Here is an 18469-nt window from a genome sequence, read left to right as displayed (position 1 = left end):
GGCATAACAATTAGTAATTAAAATTATATATCAATCATAGAATGTGGCATAATAATTAGTAAGTAAAATTTCAATTAGACGAGGTAATAAATTTGATTTTGTGAGATAATATGAGCAACTTCAGCTAGCATAACAATTAGTAATTAAAATTATATATCGACCATAGAGTGTGGCATAATAATTAGTAATTAAAATTGTATATCAACTATAGAGTGATAAAAACTTTAAATTAATAAAATATAAAGTTGATATAGGTTAGAATACCTAACAAATTTATGTGATGAATGCAACGATCCAAACAACCTGTATAACATTTATAAGTGACTTTAAACCAGTGATCATACATGAGACATAAACCAATGATCATATATGAGACATATAGTTGAATTATTACATAACTTCAAGAATATAGTACAAGATAGAAATTTACCGGAGTGACAAGCAATACACTATGGGGACGTCAGTTTATGACAAAGAATGTAGAATAATATTTTCTTTTATAGTTGTAAAATTCTAGAAACCTAAATTGATTCCAAAACAAAGAGTAAAAACGGAAAGGATAATCGTAATACGATATTGATTCCAATCTGAAGAACGAAAGGAGAAGCCTAATTCGGTCAGTAAGCTTTGAAGAATTTGAGTCCTAAACTAATACCAAATAAACAATGGAATTTGAATCCCAAATTGATCCAAAGGGACGTGTCCTAAACTAAGACCAAATAGATAATGGAATTTGAATTAGCCGATAATTAGTTTTTTTTATTTATTTTGAAAGAAACGAAAGGATAAGCCTAATTCGATCAGTAAACATTGAAGAATTTGAGTCCTAAACTAAGATGGATTTGAAGAAAATAGTTATTACATTTACAATTATATCCAACATATAATACACTTACGAATGGTAAAAAAGGTGAACGACATTTCGATAGGGCCTTCGTGCTTTTAATATATATATATATATATTTGATTACTATTAATTTTAACCATTAAAATATCGTGGTTTTAAAAAATAACTCGAGTCAATCCGGTGAATATAAGCAACAACAAAAATCATGAGTGCTTGTACACTGAAGAGATTAGGCATGAATAAATAATTTCTAATTCTAGTTAGAGTCAAAGATTCATGACCAAGTTGTGTTCAATCAACTAAAATAAATGGACTCCTAGAGTTCAAATTAGCTAGAATATAATCAATTAATCATTATTCATTAATGTGATCAGAGAAATCTAATCGGCAAAGATTTGGGGATAGATACGAACTGCGCGGGTATCAAAGAAGAGAATAATTTATGCATTAGCCATTGAAATCATTATTATCAATATATAGGTGCAAGAAAAAACAATAGTGAAAAACCCGACCAACTGGAGAGATTCTCTAATTACTAATGTGTCCATTAACTAATTGACAAAGATATACGTACTATAGTGTAGATGAGATAAGAGTTAGGTTCCTAATTATTTTCTGATGTTTTTTTATTTCTTGATTTGAGTTTTTTAAAAAGCAAAACATCAAAGATTGTCATGATGTGCACAACTTGCTAGATTCACAATTTGTAACTCTTATCATTCTTTAATTTAATTTTAAATCTAGTCTTTTTCCCTTTCTAAGATTTTTGGAATGTTTATCGTGGGGTATTTTTATATATATTCGTTTTTGGGCCCATCATTGAAGTTATATCCGTATTATAATTTTTTTTGCAAAGTGTACTCCCTTGAATCTGAAGTAGTTCAATCTCTTCAATACAACTTCAGAAATTAAATATGAACTTCTTCTATCTTTCAAATGCAACTTCAGAAATTCGAATATGAAGCAGTTCAATTCTTTCAATTCAACTTCAAAAATCAAATTTGAAGTTGTTCTACCTTTCAAATCCAACTTTAGAAATTCGAATCTTAAGTAGTTCAATCTATTGAATGCAACTTCAGATTTTGAATCGTAAATTCTGAAACTTAAACTTGTTATTCGAATTTCAATAATCTAATACACGATTTAATGCCAAAATCTATTTCAAATGAGCTCAAATTTGAAACGTAACTTTCAAATATCAGAAAGAATAAATCTCAATCATCAAAATTCCAAAACAATAACAAATTTAACAAATCCATTTTGCAACTAAGAAGAAGAAGAAGGAAGATGAAAACAATAGTAAAGAAGAAGAGGAAAGTGTATCGATCTGAAGTTATCTAAATATTGGGTAATAGTTAAATATTTTTTTTTTAAAAAAGTGGGTACACATTCAATGGGTGATGCAAAATTGGGTGACACATAAAAATTTGTAAAAATTGCACGTCCATTTAACCTATGCCTATTTTTAATAAAGTTTTAACTTGTACCCATTTTTTAAACAACTTCAGCCCTCTTTCTCCTCCTCCTCCTCCTCCTCCTCCTCCTTCGTTTTCTTCTTCTCCTCCTACTCCTCCTCCTTCTTCTTTCTTTTGCTGCTGTTGGTGCTGCTATGAAACTTCAGTTCATAGGGATAAACTTTTTGCTGCTGTTGGTGCTGCTATGTCCCGTAATTACAATACTGTCAATGTTCAACAATACTACTGTTTATGAATTTTTAACTCAAAAATTCTCCTCTCTACCTACCTATAATACAACCCACAGGCATAATACCATTGAAATGGCTTGCTCTCAAATAGTGACCAAATATTGGAATCTTTGGGTGGAAAATATTAGTGTTTATTGTCTTCATCTATAACGTGTTATCATTCTTTATAATCTGCCCCTTTTTTTTTTTGCATATTGAACTAAACTATTGATATTCTTGTGGATGCATAACCTTATTATAAGAGCTCCTGGAATGCTGAAGTTCAGCAAATATAAACAAAAATTTCAGCTCCTGGAATGCTGAAGTTTAGCAAATACAAAAGAAACTTCAGCTCCTAGAATGCTGAAGTTCAGCAATTACAAAACAAAAACTTCATCCAAAATATGCTGTAATTTTATTGAACTGAAGTTTGCCATTGCACTATAAAATAAAGTTTGCGTGATTGCCTTTGCAAGTCAGACCAAACTTCAGCAAAAAATATCTGAAATTTTGCTTTGATAAAGCTACACTTCAGGCAAAACATTCTGAAGTTCAAACTTCAGGCCCGTATGTCTGAAATTGCCCGAAAAGTGGTTACGCTTGCAATTTTTTTTACAAAACAAATATAAGTTAAAAGGTGACCCAAAAACTGGGTATAAATGCAAATCCCCTGAAAATTTCCGGTTTATTGTAAACACAAAGGCCATCAGGCCCATCACCTGGCAAGTGAGTATGGGCTTTGATAACAAAAGGCCAAATACTAATGGGCTGGACCTCTGCTCAAGATAAGTTTTTCCCGTGCGCGAAAAAAATAATATCTGTTGACCGTTGGTGTGATACAAACCGGTTTGGTCACTGGATCCCTGTTCGGTTCGCCAGACCTTTCGATCCACAGGAGCTTTATATATACAAAAATCGGGTGGAAGTCGGCCAGTTCAAAAGCTACAGTACTGCTTCGAGGTTTCTTTTCGCTGTCAAAGCTTATCGCGTAAGATCTCTTGAATGAATTTTCTCTTTTGCCTCCATTGGTTTTGTTTATTTTCAGCTTTTCGGCTTCAATCCCTTTTTTTTATCGCTTTGAAATAAATCTTAGGGTTTCTGTTCGACTGTTCCTGCATTGGTATGACTTCTTTTTCTTTCTGGTAAATAAAAGAATTTTATTACCATTTGCAATCTGTACATGTAAAACTAAAACAACATTTGCATTGGTATGATTTTTATGGCTTGTAATATCAATAAAGCTCTGATCTTGGTATTGGGCTTAATAGATAGTAGTAAAGTTTATTGTGCTCGAAAAAAAATTGAATTTATGTTTTTTATGCTGAATTTTGCTGTATCTTTCTGCTGAAATTCTGTAGCCTGCTGGGCTTTTCATGTGCTATTTACTGGAAATTACACTATCTTGCTTTGTTGAAGTGGTTGTTCACTCGATTAGTGTGATGTAAACTTGATATCTTGAGTGCTACATTTTACTTTAGTTTGGTGCCCCTGTTGAAGTCCCCTGCCTTTGAACACCGAATGCTGATATCTAAGCACCAACTGCCCACAGTTTCTTCCTTCCCCATCTGTAAAGGGGGTTTAGTAAGTGAAGTTAACCCATCTTAGGAGGTCTAGTCCAACGTCAATACACCATTAACCTCTACCAAGGTAAAAGGTAAAAGGTAAAAATCGTTGTCATTCATGTCTCTTATTGTGTTAAATTCAACCTGCAGTTGATGACTGTAACCAATGTTCACCTATAGGTATATTTATTTTGAAGTGGCTGAATTGTGATGTTTGTCTTACTGGGAAAATCTTTGTTTGTATTTAGTTGTTTTTTGTTTTTAACCACTTAACTTGCTATGATCTTATTCTATATTCCTGTCATATCAAGTTTGGTGTGTGAAGTCCCTTAAAATATTCCGAAAGGGATTTATCATTATGAAAATAGTGCAGTTTAGGTTGTTTATGTTATTCATGCCTTAACGAATTGCCTGAGACTATCAGTATTTCCCACTGGGAATTTGGTTTTACTTTTTTCGGCGAAGATATACTCTTTTTTACTTGAACATGTGTTTTCTCCTATTACACTTCTCTCCCCCTTCCTCTTTCCATTTCAATTTTTGCCGTGAAAGGTAATTTGATGCTGTTCTTATGGTTTATGAATTGATTGAACAGGTTAAGCAATATGGCTGAATTGACTGCGGAAGCCCAGCTTGTTCAAAGTAAAATTCTTTTATTTAATGTACCTGTCCTTTCCCTCTTGTCAATTCTATCAATTATTCTCTAACAAGGACATAACCTTTGGCATTTCCTCTTTAGAATTTACATAATTCTCGAGTTTCATTTCATGTCTATCTCCTCTGCTAGCATTTCATTATTTTATTTGAAATGCTAAACTGCATATGCAATTGGTCAATTGAATTTGGTTGTTTTAATGGTCTCACATTGAAAACAAGCTGACCTGCTTTTGCATAAGATGTTAAGGCTTATGTTGATTCTTGTGAAATTATGCTCTTATCATGTCTTAACTTAAAATTAAATCTTTGCAAAAAGATGAAATTTGGAGATTTTGTTGTTGGCATTGGGAATGGGAGGAAGCTTCAGACAATCGGTGTGGATATATGTAGCTAAATCCTAAACGTACTGTTCTGAAGATATTCTTTCCGTGTAATCTGTTTAGTCCTGGTGTCTAACCTAATCAGCCCTCTACTATTTCAGATGCCCAGTGCAGCATTTGTGTATGGTCCAATGGGACTTTAAAGTCAAAGATGGCTTATGTTTGTTTGTCAGGCGCTTAACCTCTTGACAAAGTAAAAAGATATTAATGGAAATATAACAGTTATGTTCATAAGTCTATGTCGTGTCATCCGTTTTATTTTTTATTGTTTCCTACTGTTCTGAAAAACTCGTTTGTTCTTTTGGGTCGAATCTTAATCAGAGGAGCAGGTTAATGTTACTATCTGCTGTAAGTAATGCAGTATGTAGCAGCTAGTCTGTGTGATCATCATATCTTCTTGAAGCAAACTAAAGAAAGAAGAAATTTATAAAATCTAAGTGGTCATCTGTCTTGTTGAAGCAAAAAGGAAAAATAAACTTGAAATGAGTACAATTACAGTACACTTAATGTAGGTTGAATGTTCCATGAATAGGATAAGCATGTGTTGTTAACCAAGAACAGCTATCACTATTTCATGTCATGATAACCATAATCCATACTTCCTCATTGCTGTAATACTGCCCTCTTACCCCAGTTACATCCATAGGACTGTAATGGATTTTGCCTATAAATCATAAGGATTTTGTCTTACTTTTTGAGGAAGTTTTATCACCTAGTACAGGATTAACACCTAGTCTTTGCCTTTCATCGACAAAATTGTCAATAGAGCATGCCACATGTTTTTCAAGTTTCCCAGGGGGAACTGACTGTGGAGCTATGGTAGACTCAACTTTGATATGGGCGAAATAAGCTTCTCATTCATTAAACTGTTAATAACAGAAAACACCAGTCTGTAGGTCTTATTAAGTAATTAAAAAAATGGGCCAGAAAGGATATTAACAGTAAATAGTGAGAAATGACATTTCAGTTTGTCTTGTTTAAATCATGTGGCATGGTTTCATAATCTTGTAATAGAATGAACAAGTTATTGAGATAACTGCATCCACCATTCTTGGTGATTAATCAACAGGCATCCCGCAGAGATGCTGTGTCAACTAATTAATATCAGACAAAACATAAAAAAGAACTGGAATGGGGAAGAGGAAATTATGAATAAGCAGATTCGCATGGTTTAGTGTTAGTCTACTTTAAGTAAATTGATTGTTTTAGCTCCTTTATTCTCTAATCTAACCACTTTTTTTTTCTGTTCATTACCACAAGAATTAGTTTTACATGGAAAATTCTAGATGAACATGCAGTAATATTATTAGAAATGATACCCATACATGTATATATAAAGCAATAACCTTTTTCTTATTAGTATGTGCGCGTGCTTATCCACATCCGTGCATAAGCTTGTTGCGTGAAATTCGCTTTGGTTGTTTTGATTCACCTCCAATCCTTGGTGTGGGCAAGGAAGACCATATGCCATCCTGTGAAGTCTCCTTCTCTCCTGGAATAACAACTTTAACCTTGTCCTTTTTCCACAAAGTGAAATGCGAAATTGTAAAAAAGGACATTAATGGAAAAGTCTCCTGCATATGTAATGTCATGGGCTGCTTTCCAGACACGCCCCATGACCCCTTGGCCGCGCCCCATGGCGGCTTAGCAAGCCCCACAATGCCTAGCGCTATGGTCGGCCCCGTGGTCTTGGCTGCGGCAAGTGACAAGCGCGCATGCGCCTCTGTCGCCCCACCGATGCCTCTCGCCGGCGCCCAAGGGCTGGCCAATGACAACAGCGCCGCGCGCCCTGACAATGTCGCGCGCGCAGATCCTGATGCCTCGCCAGCACCCGGCTGCAGGCCCATTCCAGCAGCGCCTCGCGCACAGACCCTGATGCCAAGCACCAACGCCCAGCCTCAGGCCAACACAGCAAGTGTCGCGAGCGCCCACGGCAACGCGCGCGCAGACCCTGACCCGCAAGACAAAGTTGCTGCCATCGGACTTAGTTCTACATTGTAATAAACTAAGTCCTTTTCATTGTAATTATAGGCTAGTTTGCATCATTTTCATTGAGCGTGCTTCTACAGCTTTATTAGGACTAGTCATGTAATGTTGGTTTATTTTTTTAAGCATTATTAAGGGGGACCAAACAATCAAACATTTCCAAGCAAGCAATTTTATGTACTGGTGTCTCTCCCCCTCGACACCGCATCTTTTGTAATCAACATTTCAGTCATCAATAAAATCATCATCATCATTCAAAACCCAATTCTCTCTCAGCTTCCGCAATTGCTCGTGACATTGGTTTTCCCGCACGACACTGACAATCTAGTCTAGCGTGCGGAGGGGACCTCATTGGCGGACAGCAACCGCACTAACATCGGTTGCTTAGCCTTACGTTGCCTTTCCAAAGAACATCAGGAAGGCGTTGCGTAACAGTTGGTATCAGAGCCTAGGCTCGACATCGGATGAGGGAACACATTTGCCATCATCACCATTTCTGACCATGGTGAATCATGGGGAGCGTCTAGCATCCCTAGAAGAGACGGTTGACCGATTACGACCCATCGTGAATACGGTGCCTGATCTAAACAACAACCTAGTGCAAAGATTGGATGACCTAGACCGCCGAATGCGGCAGGCAGAAAATGACATTGCAAACATCAGTCGTGACTCTGACGATGACCGACAAACGGCAGCCATCGAAACTGCCAATATTCATGGCAAATTTGAGGACCTCCAACAGGAGCGTGCCGACGAGTTAGCCCATCGGCAACAAGAGGCAGACAGACTAACTGCCATGCAGCAAACCATAGACGACTTGACAGGCAAGCTCAATGTTGTCAATGCTGCCCTACAGAGCCTACTTCGAGGAGGCGACAACCACATCAGGGGTGCAGCAAACCTCACCCCCATTCCACAAAAGCTTAAGATACCGGAGCCAAATCCATACGACGGATCCCGGGATGCTAAAGAAGTGGAAAACTTCATCTTCGACATCGAACAATACTTCGATGCCGTGGGCCATTTGGAAGAATCCAAAAAGGTAGCGACTGCTGCCATATATGTTCAGGGCGATGCCAAACTTTGGTGGCGGGTCAAATACGAAGCCATCAAGGCCGGTGAAGATACTCTCCAGACATGGGATGAATTGAAGGTAGCCATACGCCTGCAGTTCTTCCCCGAAAATGTGGAATACAATGCAAGGAGAAAGCTACGGGAACTCCGCCGCACCAAATCAGTGCGGGAGTACGTGCGCGAAATTCTCCGCACTCATGCTAAACATACGCGACATGGGGGACAAAGACAAACTCTTCGCATTCATAGAAGGTTTGAAACCTCATGCCCGTATGGAACTACAGAGACAACGGGTAGACACCCTGCCCAAGGCCATTCAAGCTGCAGAATGCCTTGGCGATTATCATTTGGGAACTCAGAACGACAGGCCCCAGCCGTGGGGATTCAACGGGAACCATCCCAGCAATGGTGGCCCAAGCAAAAGTGGGGGAGATCGGAGTGCATCCAAAACTAAGACTCCTCCCTCCAGCAGCAACAGTGCTGCATCCATCAACAACAATCAGGGGAGAAAGCCTCCCTCAGAATGGCGTCATTGCGGTGGGGCACATTGGAACAATGAATGCCCAAACATAAAGGTCAATGCTCATCAGACTGTCAAGGATGAGTCAGACGCATCAGACACATCAGAAGAAGACCAGGTAGGCATGCCTTAGCGACCAGTGCATGTCCTCCTAAGAAAATCTCAGTCCCAATCACCAAGAAAGGGAAGGAAAAGATGGACGAGAGACCTCCTAAACAAGCGAGGACCCTAATGTTCGTCGAATTGAAAGTGAACGGCAAGCCCCTTCACGCATTGATAGACACGGGTGCCACCCACAACTACTTGTCGTCAACTCAAGTAGAGCGCCTGGGTTTTGTGGTGCAAAAGAGCAAAGGCCGCGTCAAGGCTATCAACTCACCACCCCAGACATTGGGTGGAACAACTACAAATGTCCCAGTGAAACTTGGCCCATACAAAGGAAGCATCGACCTGCGCATCGCAATCATAGATGACTTCGACATCATAGTGGGTTTGGAGTTCATGAGGCAAACCAACACCATACCGGTACCATATGCCAACATGCTCCTGATGATGGGAGAAAACGGGGCCAAGCCCTGCACCATACCATGCTTTCCCATAAAGATGGCCGCTGAAAACATCTCGGCCATGCAGTTGGAGAAGGTAGTCAACAGACATGAACCCCTGGTTCCGGCTACCCTTCGCAGCAACAATCAGACATCATGTCATCGGCCTCAAGAGATTGGTGACGCTCCTCAGCGTGTGAAGACTTGTCAGCCATGCCACAAGGACAAGTCGGATCACTCATCACAGAAAGGACCCTCGCAGCCATTACATGTCCCACAGAGACCATGGGAAAGTGTTTCCCTCATATTCATCACGGGATTGCCCCAAGTCGGTAATCTTGCATCCATCATGGTTGTCATAGATCAATTTTCAAACTATGCAACCTTCATAGCAGCCCCGCAAAACGTATCAGCAGAAGATACAACTCGACTCTTCTTCTCGCACATTGTCAAACATTGGGGCCTGCCCAAAGACATTTGGACTAGCAACTTTTGGACCCATCTCTTCAGGTGCTTTGGGTCAACATTGAGTCACAACTCAGACATCCATCCACCATCGGATGGCCAGACAGACCGGTTCGATGACATGCTGGAGGAATATCTCCGCAACTTCGCAACCGGATCACAAAAGCATTGGGTGAAGCTCCTGGATGCTGCTCAACTGTGTTTCAATTCTCAAAAGAGCCATCATACAAACAAAAGCCCTTTTGAAATTGTTACCGGACAGCAACCGCTTCTCCCGCAAACGGTGAATGCATCAACCATGCCGAAATCTCCTCGAGCTGCCAACTTCTCGAGCGAATGGGAGCGCAACATGGGGATAGTGCGGAGCTATCTCGTCAAAGCCCAAGAGCGGGCAAAAAGATTCACCGAACAAAATCTTTGCTTTGCCCAACATCAAACAGGGGACAAAGTAATGCTATGCATCCCAAAGCGGTACTTGTTTGCAGAGAGGACCCATGACCCTCGCCTGCAACAAAAATACATCGGGCCCCTGCCCATTGAAAAACGCATTGGGAAGTCCACATACCAGGTGAAAACTCCATCCTGGTGGAAGATCCATCCAGTCTTCCATGTCAGCCGCATGAAATCATTGCGTCGCTACAACAGCAAGCTCACAGAACAGAGTGGCGCAGACCTCCCATCCAACAACCATCAGAAACATCATCATCATCATCATCATCATAAGGCTCCGAGGACGGCGCCAACTCAGGTGGGGGAGAATGTCATGGGCTGCTTTCCAGACATGCCCCATGACCCCTTGGCCGCGCCCCATGGCGGCCTAGCAAGCCTCACAATGCCTAGCGCCATGGTCGGCCCCGTGGTCTTGGCTGCGCCAAGTGACAAGCGCGCATGTGCCTCTGTCGCCCCACCGATGCCTCTCGCCAGCGCCCAAGGGCTGGCCAATGACAACAGCGCCGCGCGCCCTGACAATGCCGCGCGCGCAGATCCTGATGCCTCGCCAGCGCCCAGCTGCAGGCCCATTCCAGCAGCGCCTCGCGCACAGACCCTGATGCCAAGCACCAGTGCCCAGCCTCAGGCCAGCACATCAAGTGTCGCGCGCGCCCACGGCAACGCGCGCGCAGACCCTGACCCGCAAGACAAAGTTGTTGCCATCGGACTTAGTTCTACATTGTAATAAACTAAGTCCTTTTCATTGTAATTATAGGCTAGTTTGCATCATTTTCATTGAGCGTGCTTCTACAGCTTTGTTAGGACTAGTCATGTAATGTTGGTTTATTTTTTTTTAAGCATTATTAAGGGGGACCAAACAATCAAACATTTCCAAGCAAGCAATTTTCTGTACTGGTGTCTCTCCCCCTCGACACCGCATCTTTTGTAATCAGCATTTCAGTCATCAATAAAATCATCATCATCATTCAAAACCCAATTCTCTCTCAGCTTCCGCAATTGCTCGTGACATTGGTTTTCCCGCACGGCACTGACAATCTAGTCTAGCGTGCGGAGGGGACCTCATTGGCGGACAACAACCGCACTGACATCGATTGCTTAGCCTTACGTTGCCTTTCCAAAGAACATCAGGAAGGCGTTGCGTAACAGTAATTATGCATCTATCCCCCTTAACACTTAAATGAAGTTTCTATCTTGTTCCCCACTCTCCTAGCACCTTTCTATGTCTGTTCTCCAACTCTTTTCTGGCTGATTCTGCATTAGGTTTTATTTACATGTTGCTTCTAATTATAATGCAAGCATTACTGTGTCTCTTGATACTATACTTGTTATTAGATATTGAAGTCACTGATTATGCCCTAGGTCGAGCTCTCTCGTTCTTTCTGCTGACATCTGGAGAAAATGTCTTTGCTTCATGACTCAGATAATTTAGAGAATGTTGATGGGTTCCAAACCATGTCCAAACAAGATGCTGCATGTGTTCCTAACATGCAAATGCAGCCCGAAGAAATCGGTAGGAGACGTCGATGCTCCAGTCATTCATGATATTATCCCCCAATTATTTTCATTATGGTTTAGCCAAGAGACCAAGATCACAAGAACAATGTTTTCACCATTATGCTTTTATTTCAGAAAGGAAAGCTCGGGTGGATGCTGTTTGGCAGCAAATGAATAAAGGAGTGTCTGCGAGGACCCTGTACTCCATAATAAACAAGCCTACTTCAGCATCAAATAGAACTTCCTCAAAGAAATCATCAAAATCGTCGTCTTCTGTGAGTATAAGACCTCTACTTTACAATTGTATGAGATATGCCCACGTTTTTATTTCGGACTTGTGGTGTAACAATCTCAGCAGAATTGGATGACAGTACTGGGATTGTCCCAAAAGCAGACATCAGAGCCTGAAAGAAGCACGCCTGAGAAGTGTCCTAGGCCTACTCAAAATGAAACTAGCGAGGAGGCAAAGAAGATTGCTGCTGCTGCTGCTCTCTCTGCAGTAAAGGAAGCTGCCACTGCTGCTGCCTCTTCAGGCCGGGGTAAAGTGGTAGGTCTAGCTTGCTTGCTCATGATATTATTGCGCACTACTAGCTTTTCATTTTTGTAGCTGAAGACTTGGTTCCAAATGTGGTGATACACTCTTAGAGCGCCAGGTGCTAGAGCTTTTTTTGGCTGTACATGGATACGGATTTACTTTCTTTCTACATGACATAACCTGTGGAGAATGCAAAACTTGCTTATGGACCTCTTCTTCTTTTCTCAAAGAGCAAGAATGCTTGATACCGTTGTTATTTAAGTAACTTATCCCACTCCCCAACCCCAAAGAAAAATTGAAAGAAAGAAACTGTTGTCATTTTTGTTTGTTTAATCTTTAAGTTTGATAGTTATCATCAATACAATGCCAGGCACCAGAAGAGAAGGAAAGGGTTGAGGAAATTTTTGAGAATGGTTGCGAGCAGTTGGTCGTCTGAACCACTTGATGGAGAACCTTAGATTAATATTTATCACTCTTAAGATGTGCATATGCTTCTCAGATTTGTTGTTGCTGCGTTTTCCTTGCACATTCTTTATACCTAGTCTAATTTTACAGATCACTGAAGTACTGGATTTTGCTGGTGAAAAAGTTGAAGTGAAAAAATATGTCGATGCCAACTCTGCAGAAGCATCTGATAAAGGCAAAGGCCCTGTAGCGTCTGCTTCTCCTGTTGATATTATCCTTGAACAAATAAAAAAGAAGCAGAAACTCAGTGTACTTGATAAGACAAAGAAAGACTGGGAGGGGTTCAAAGAAGAAAATAAAGGCATGGAAGATGAGCTGGATGCTTACAAGAAGAGTTCCAATCAGTATCTAGACAGGGTATCTTTCTTAGAGCGTGCTGATTATCGAGAATATGAGCGGGAGAGAGATGCTCGTCTTGCAATGCAAGCAAAGAGAAAACCAGATAGTATGAAAGAATACTGAGAGCATACCGTCCAGGAGATACTGGCAGTTGGGATGTGGAAAAGAGGCTGTGGCATTCTTGTCAAAAGAAGTGTGTATCTGTGGCCTAAGTTTCCTCTATTTAGATTTTATGTTTGTCCTTACCCTGGGTGGATGCCATTAGGGAATATTATCATCAGCAAATGTTACTGCAGGGTTTAAGGGGTGTTATACAAACCCATAAACACCCGTTTTGGATGTTTATTGGCTACATGGTCATGAAAGTGATACTCAGGGTGGGCATATTGATGGGGTTAATTTCTTCTCTAGTGACCTGAGACTCGAGTTAGGAAATCTGTTCTTGTAATTTATTGTCGTTTTTCTTTTTACTAATTTTAGTCCACTAACATTCTTTTACTCAATCCAACTAGGTCACTGATGACTCTGATTCTCCACTGTCTAGTTAAAAAGTATTGCAGGATAGTTCTCCGGAAAGGGGGAAAAAACTGAGAGTAGACTTAGTAGTTAGTTTAAAGTCTCCTGTGTTGTTGCTGGTTGCATGGTATCTTAAATTGGTATCAGCCATTTGTTTTCGCTTTCAATTTGATTCTACAAAAATTCTATTGATTCGTAATGAATGAGTCTTCGTTTCTTCGATTCCAAGGACAGCTTCACTGGACGAGTCTTGTAATCAAAGTGTTAATCAACCATTCCCTGAAGAATTATCTCAAAGTCTAATGTTTCCTCTGACCATCAACTTAGGAGATTAGAACGTAAAATACTGCAGAACGTCAACCAAATTTCATTATCCGACCCATTATGCATTGAATTTACCTGTTCTTGATCAGCAAAGTGCTTATTCATGTCCTTCCAGATACTAATTATTGTGGTATTAAATACTGCACACCATCTTGGGAGGCAGAACTTTTTTTCCGGAATTAACTAGTGAATAAAAATTTGTTTATATGCAGTTACAGTGAGTGCAAACCAATTCGTAAATGGTTCTCATCAGAACCATTAATCTGATGTTATTCACAGTTTAGGATCTTAAATCCCAATAAGAAAAGAACAACAATGTGCCTTCAACTTCCACAGTATCCTAGCTAATGTTGTATGAAAAAAACTAAAGGTGTTTCACAATGGAAGTACTGAACTGGAGCTACGATAATGTCTTGAGAAGAAAGACCTACCACCATATGAAAATGATCTCTTAATCATAAAAGGCTCTTTATGTAGAGACAACGCCATTGAACTTGAATTTTCACCAACAGCTTCAACACAACCCATTTCACGTGTACTAATTCTTGATAACATAGCCATATCAAGTCCTATACTTGAACTAATTGAAGAATCTACTGAAACAGACCTCCTCATTGCTTGTACCTCTCCATTTACACTATCCCATTTGGTATTAACTTCTTTTGCTGAAGTTCCTAGGCTCTCAATCTGCAAAACCTCTTCTTGATCACCAGCAGCCCCTGTCTCATTTTCGTAAATCTCGCGATCTGTGGCCTCATTGTTACTAGTCACTTCTCCAATATCATCTCTCTGTTCATAAATTTCCAACATCCTTTCTTCATTGATACTGATACTAGTACCTAAACTCGGCTCGATAGCAGCACGACACAAGGGACAATTTGTATGTGATCTAAGCCATGTGTCAATACAATGGATGTGAAATGCATGTTTACAATTTGGGAGTAACCTAAGAGACTCATCATATTGGAATTCATTCAAACAAACAGAGCAGTTTGTTCCTTCAATCAGACCATCCCCTTTTTTGAACTTGAAAATAGTGATCTTATCAATAACAGAAGGCTGAAGACCCACAGTGTTGATGTACCAAATTGGATGATCAATTATAGGAGCTCGATTTTCGTCGAAAAATTCTTCATTGGAGCCTTGTGCTGAGGTACTTCTTCTCCTGTTCCAATTCAGGCAATTCTTGACAATGATCAAATAGTAGCTAAGAAGAAGAAACAAGCTAGCAAATAAGGCAACAGAGATGATAATATAAGGTGATATATTCTGATGATGTTTGCTACTTAATTGTGGCGGCGGCAACGGCGGAGGTGGTGGTGGTGGTGTGTAATAGTCCAAGTCTACATATGGATAACAACCATAAGGACATGTTGAGTCACAAAAATACAAACAATCTTTGGATTGGTTTGTAGTTTGAAGTAGTTTTCTCGTGTTCATGGCCATTAATAGAAAATGTTTCTTGATCTTAGAAAAACAACAATGGAGTTAGTTTCATTTTGGGTAGAAGAAGATTTAGGTAAGTAGTCATTTGAGATTCTTGATTTATTTTCAAGGTTCTTTAATTCTTTCTCTCAATGAGTAGTTGTCAACGAGGTGGAGGGATGATAAGCCTGTTATTTTCCAAGGTTTGAATAAAGACTTTTAGAGGGTCTTTTGCTTTCATTCAATTGAATATGTGAGGTTGATGGCTCCTTGGAATATTTTTAAATTTTCCATGAATAGTTAAGATATATTGATTTCCTGAGCCGAGGGCCTATCGAAAATAGGCTCTCTACCTTCTCAGGGTAGGGGTAAATCTGCGTACATAGTACCCTCCTCCGGCCCCACTTGTAAAATTTCACTGGATTTATTATTATTTTTTGTTAAGAAACATTGATTTGAAGCAAACTAGAGTGAATTATAATCATTTTACTTGTCAAACAAAATGATAAATTCCGTGCTAAATTACTATACTTGAGCTGAATTCCACGAGATCATTTGACCTTGGACCTAATTAGTAGTCACATACATAGCCATATTTTAGTCTGCTTGTTTTTATCCTATGGTAAGTATGACATTGTTGCTAGTCAATTTTCTGGAAAAGTAAAAGTTAATCAGCATTTTCTGTCAAAGCTTTTGTTAGCTACTCTTTAGAGATTAGGTGGGCGGCTATTTGAGTTAATTTTTTTTTTTTTAATCCTATGGTAAGTGTGACATTGTTGTTGCTAGTCAATTTTCTGGAAAAGTAAAAGTTAATCAGCATTTTCTGTCAAAGCTTTTGTTAGTTACTCGTTCGTGTCTGCATACGATGGTTCATGTATGGTATGCATTACTGTTTATTCAAAATATTTAAGAAATGCTTGAGGAAAAAATGTCTTCGAAGAAATAATTGTTTGACCTTCCAAATTGTAATAGTGCCACATAAAATATTTTATGTGATGGAGTACATGTTTAGAAAGTCATGGAAAATATTACTCAAAAGTTTTATAATTAGTTAAAGTATTTTATAATATATAAAGGTCACTCTCCCTATACGGCAAAAGTTAGTTTTTTTTTTATTTAAAAAAATCTCCCTCATTCTTTCACCGCCTACGGGATATGGTTAATTTGAATTTAAATAGAAATTTTACATATTACTATTTTCAATTTTGATATGGATAGTTCGGTTAAGTCAAATTGATGATGATTTACAAATTTCAACACTAAAGAAAAATATAGCATATACCTTTTCACAGGAACCAGTAGGTTAAACTCAACCACATAATGTCGTAATCGTAAATATATACACATAGAAACCCTCTCAATCGCCCCAATATTATATTTTGTATTTAAAGGGCCAAAAAGAGACTACTAGGAGTGAGAGACTACGAATATAGATGCGATAATTTCTTCCTAATTGAGAAATTAATATTCCAAACATTTCTTTCACTAATATTTTTTTACTTCATTTGTCTTTTGATAGATCTTTTTCATCAGATTAAACAAGTGTACAGTGGTAAGTCATAACGTTGAGTGGTACATATGAAGCACGACTTTGGCGGTTTAGGTGATAAATCAATATCTAGAGATGTATAATTAGAAAAATAGTTTGGTAGGTTTTTTGGCCTAACGAATAATTAATTTTCATATCTAATCTTAAGAAAACTCCCATCCCTTGTGATTACATTCAGGGTAGTCGGTATCTGTCGACTAATTAATGCCCATAGTGGTTGTTGGATGTCAGTACTATTTTTGTTATATCCAATCAACTTCTCTCTGCTTTTCCTTCTTTTTATTTGTTTCCATTTTGATTTTCTATGTTTTTGTTAAAACCAATCTTTACAGGGAGTTAATCTACGTAACAAACGACAAACCAGATTACATGCAGAACCTAAATAAAGTAAAATTATTTAGTGCCTTAAAATAATCAAAACAAACTAAATGCAGAATCTGGAAGAACATAAAATCATTTTGTACTTTCGTGTGTAATCTGCCAGATAAGTAACTAAGTTCAGTCAGGGGTGGCCGCACGAGTTCTGTGGCCTTAACCCAAACTTTACGGGGACCTTAATTTTTTTTTTAAAAATTTATTTATTTATTTGAAGTCTATTTTTCTAGCGTTTATTAAATACAAAGTTATTAATAATTTTTCTTATAATTAATAACTCCTAATAAGTCTTTCTTAATTGACAATATAGCTAATCCATTTAACCTTTCTTGAGATATTGTTGATCTTAGGCAAGATTTTATCAATTTAATTTTGAAATTTTCTTTCCGCTGAAGCGACAGTAACAAGAGTTATTAATATTATTCCATAAATAATAGAGGCATTGAAAAAAGAATCAAATCTTTTATATGACCAAGTATCAATTAATTTGTTATCTTCTATGTCACGACCCAAAATTCCCACTGCCGGGACCGTGATGGCGCATAACATTCCACTTGCTAGGCTCCTTAAGCCAATTCCCTTTCAGTGATTAACAATAATTAAGCCATAACCAGTTAAAAAGAGTGCGGAAATTCATAATAATCTTAATGTTTATACACGACTACCCGGATCTGGAGTCACAATTCACGAACTTCTAAGATTTAACTACAAGTAAATATCTGAAAGAAATGCAACTGTCTTCGAAACAAAAGAAACAGTAAAGAGAATGTATAGAAGGGGACGCCAAGTGTGATGACCCAAAGGATCATCTTATGTATTATAACCCCATTTCGATACTCTGAGGCCTTTAAAACCTCATTTTATTCTTCCTCGACTTACGTGAGCAGTTCGAGCGTGTTTTCGGAAAGCTTTTATATATGTTGAAAGTTGATGAAAATAATAATTTTTGCCTTTAAAAAGTTGATTTAGTTGACTTCGGTCAACGTTTTGAGTAAATGGATCCGAACTCGTGTTTTTGACAGTCCCGGTGGGTCCGTATAGAAATATGAGACCTGGGCGTATGCCCGAAATTGGATTCGGAGATCCCTAGCGTGAGTTATGAATTTTTGTTAAAAATTGTAAGTCCGAAAATTTAATGGTTTTTAAGAAATTATTAATATTTGATCTTATTGGTATCGAGTTCGTATTTTGGTTTTGGAGCTCGGTACAGGTTCAATATAATATTTAAGTCATGTCTGTGAAATTTGGTGAGAAACGGAGTGGGTTTGACGTGATTC

At 38.7% G+C, this 18469-nt stretch overlaps 2 protein-coding genes across 2 annotated transcripts; one reads left to right on the top strand and one right to left on the bottom strand.

The window, feature by feature from the left end:
• The first annotated feature begins 3525 nt into the window (after positions 1-3525).
• Positions 3526-13747, top strand: LOC104221000 (uncharacterized). Its single transcript, XM_070172233.1, has 6 exons — positions 3526-3651; positions 4689-4735; positions 11591-11680; positions 11800-11939; positions 12020-12211; positions 12755-13747. Exons 2-6 carry the CDS (start codon positions 4699-4701, stop codon positions 13124-13126), a joined length of 831 nt encoding a protein of 276 aa, XP_070028334.1. The 5' UTR covers positions 3526-3651; positions 4689-4698; the 3' UTR covers positions 13127-13747.
• A 328-nt stretch (positions 13748-14075) lies between these two features.
• LOC104220999 (E3 ubiquitin-protein ligase RING1-like) lies at positions 14076-15450 on the bottom strand. The gene has a single exon (XM_009771970.2). The coding sequence runs from the start codon at positions 15287-15289 to the stop codon at positions 14219-14221; it is 1071 nt and encodes a 356-aa protein (XP_009770272.1). The 5' UTR covers positions 15290-15450; the 3' UTR covers positions 14076-14218.
• Positions 15451-18469: the final 3019 nt, after the last annotated feature.

Source organism: Nicotiana sylvestris, chromosome 4 (genome assembly GCF_000393655.2).
Source record: "Nicotiana sylvestris chromosome 4, ASM39365v2, whole genome shotgun sequence".
Lineage (NCBI taxonomy): Eukaryota > Viridiplantae > Streptophyta > Magnoliopsida > Solanales > Solanaceae > Nicotiana > Nicotiana sylvestris.
This window is presented reverse-complemented; position numbering and strand designations above follow the sequence as displayed.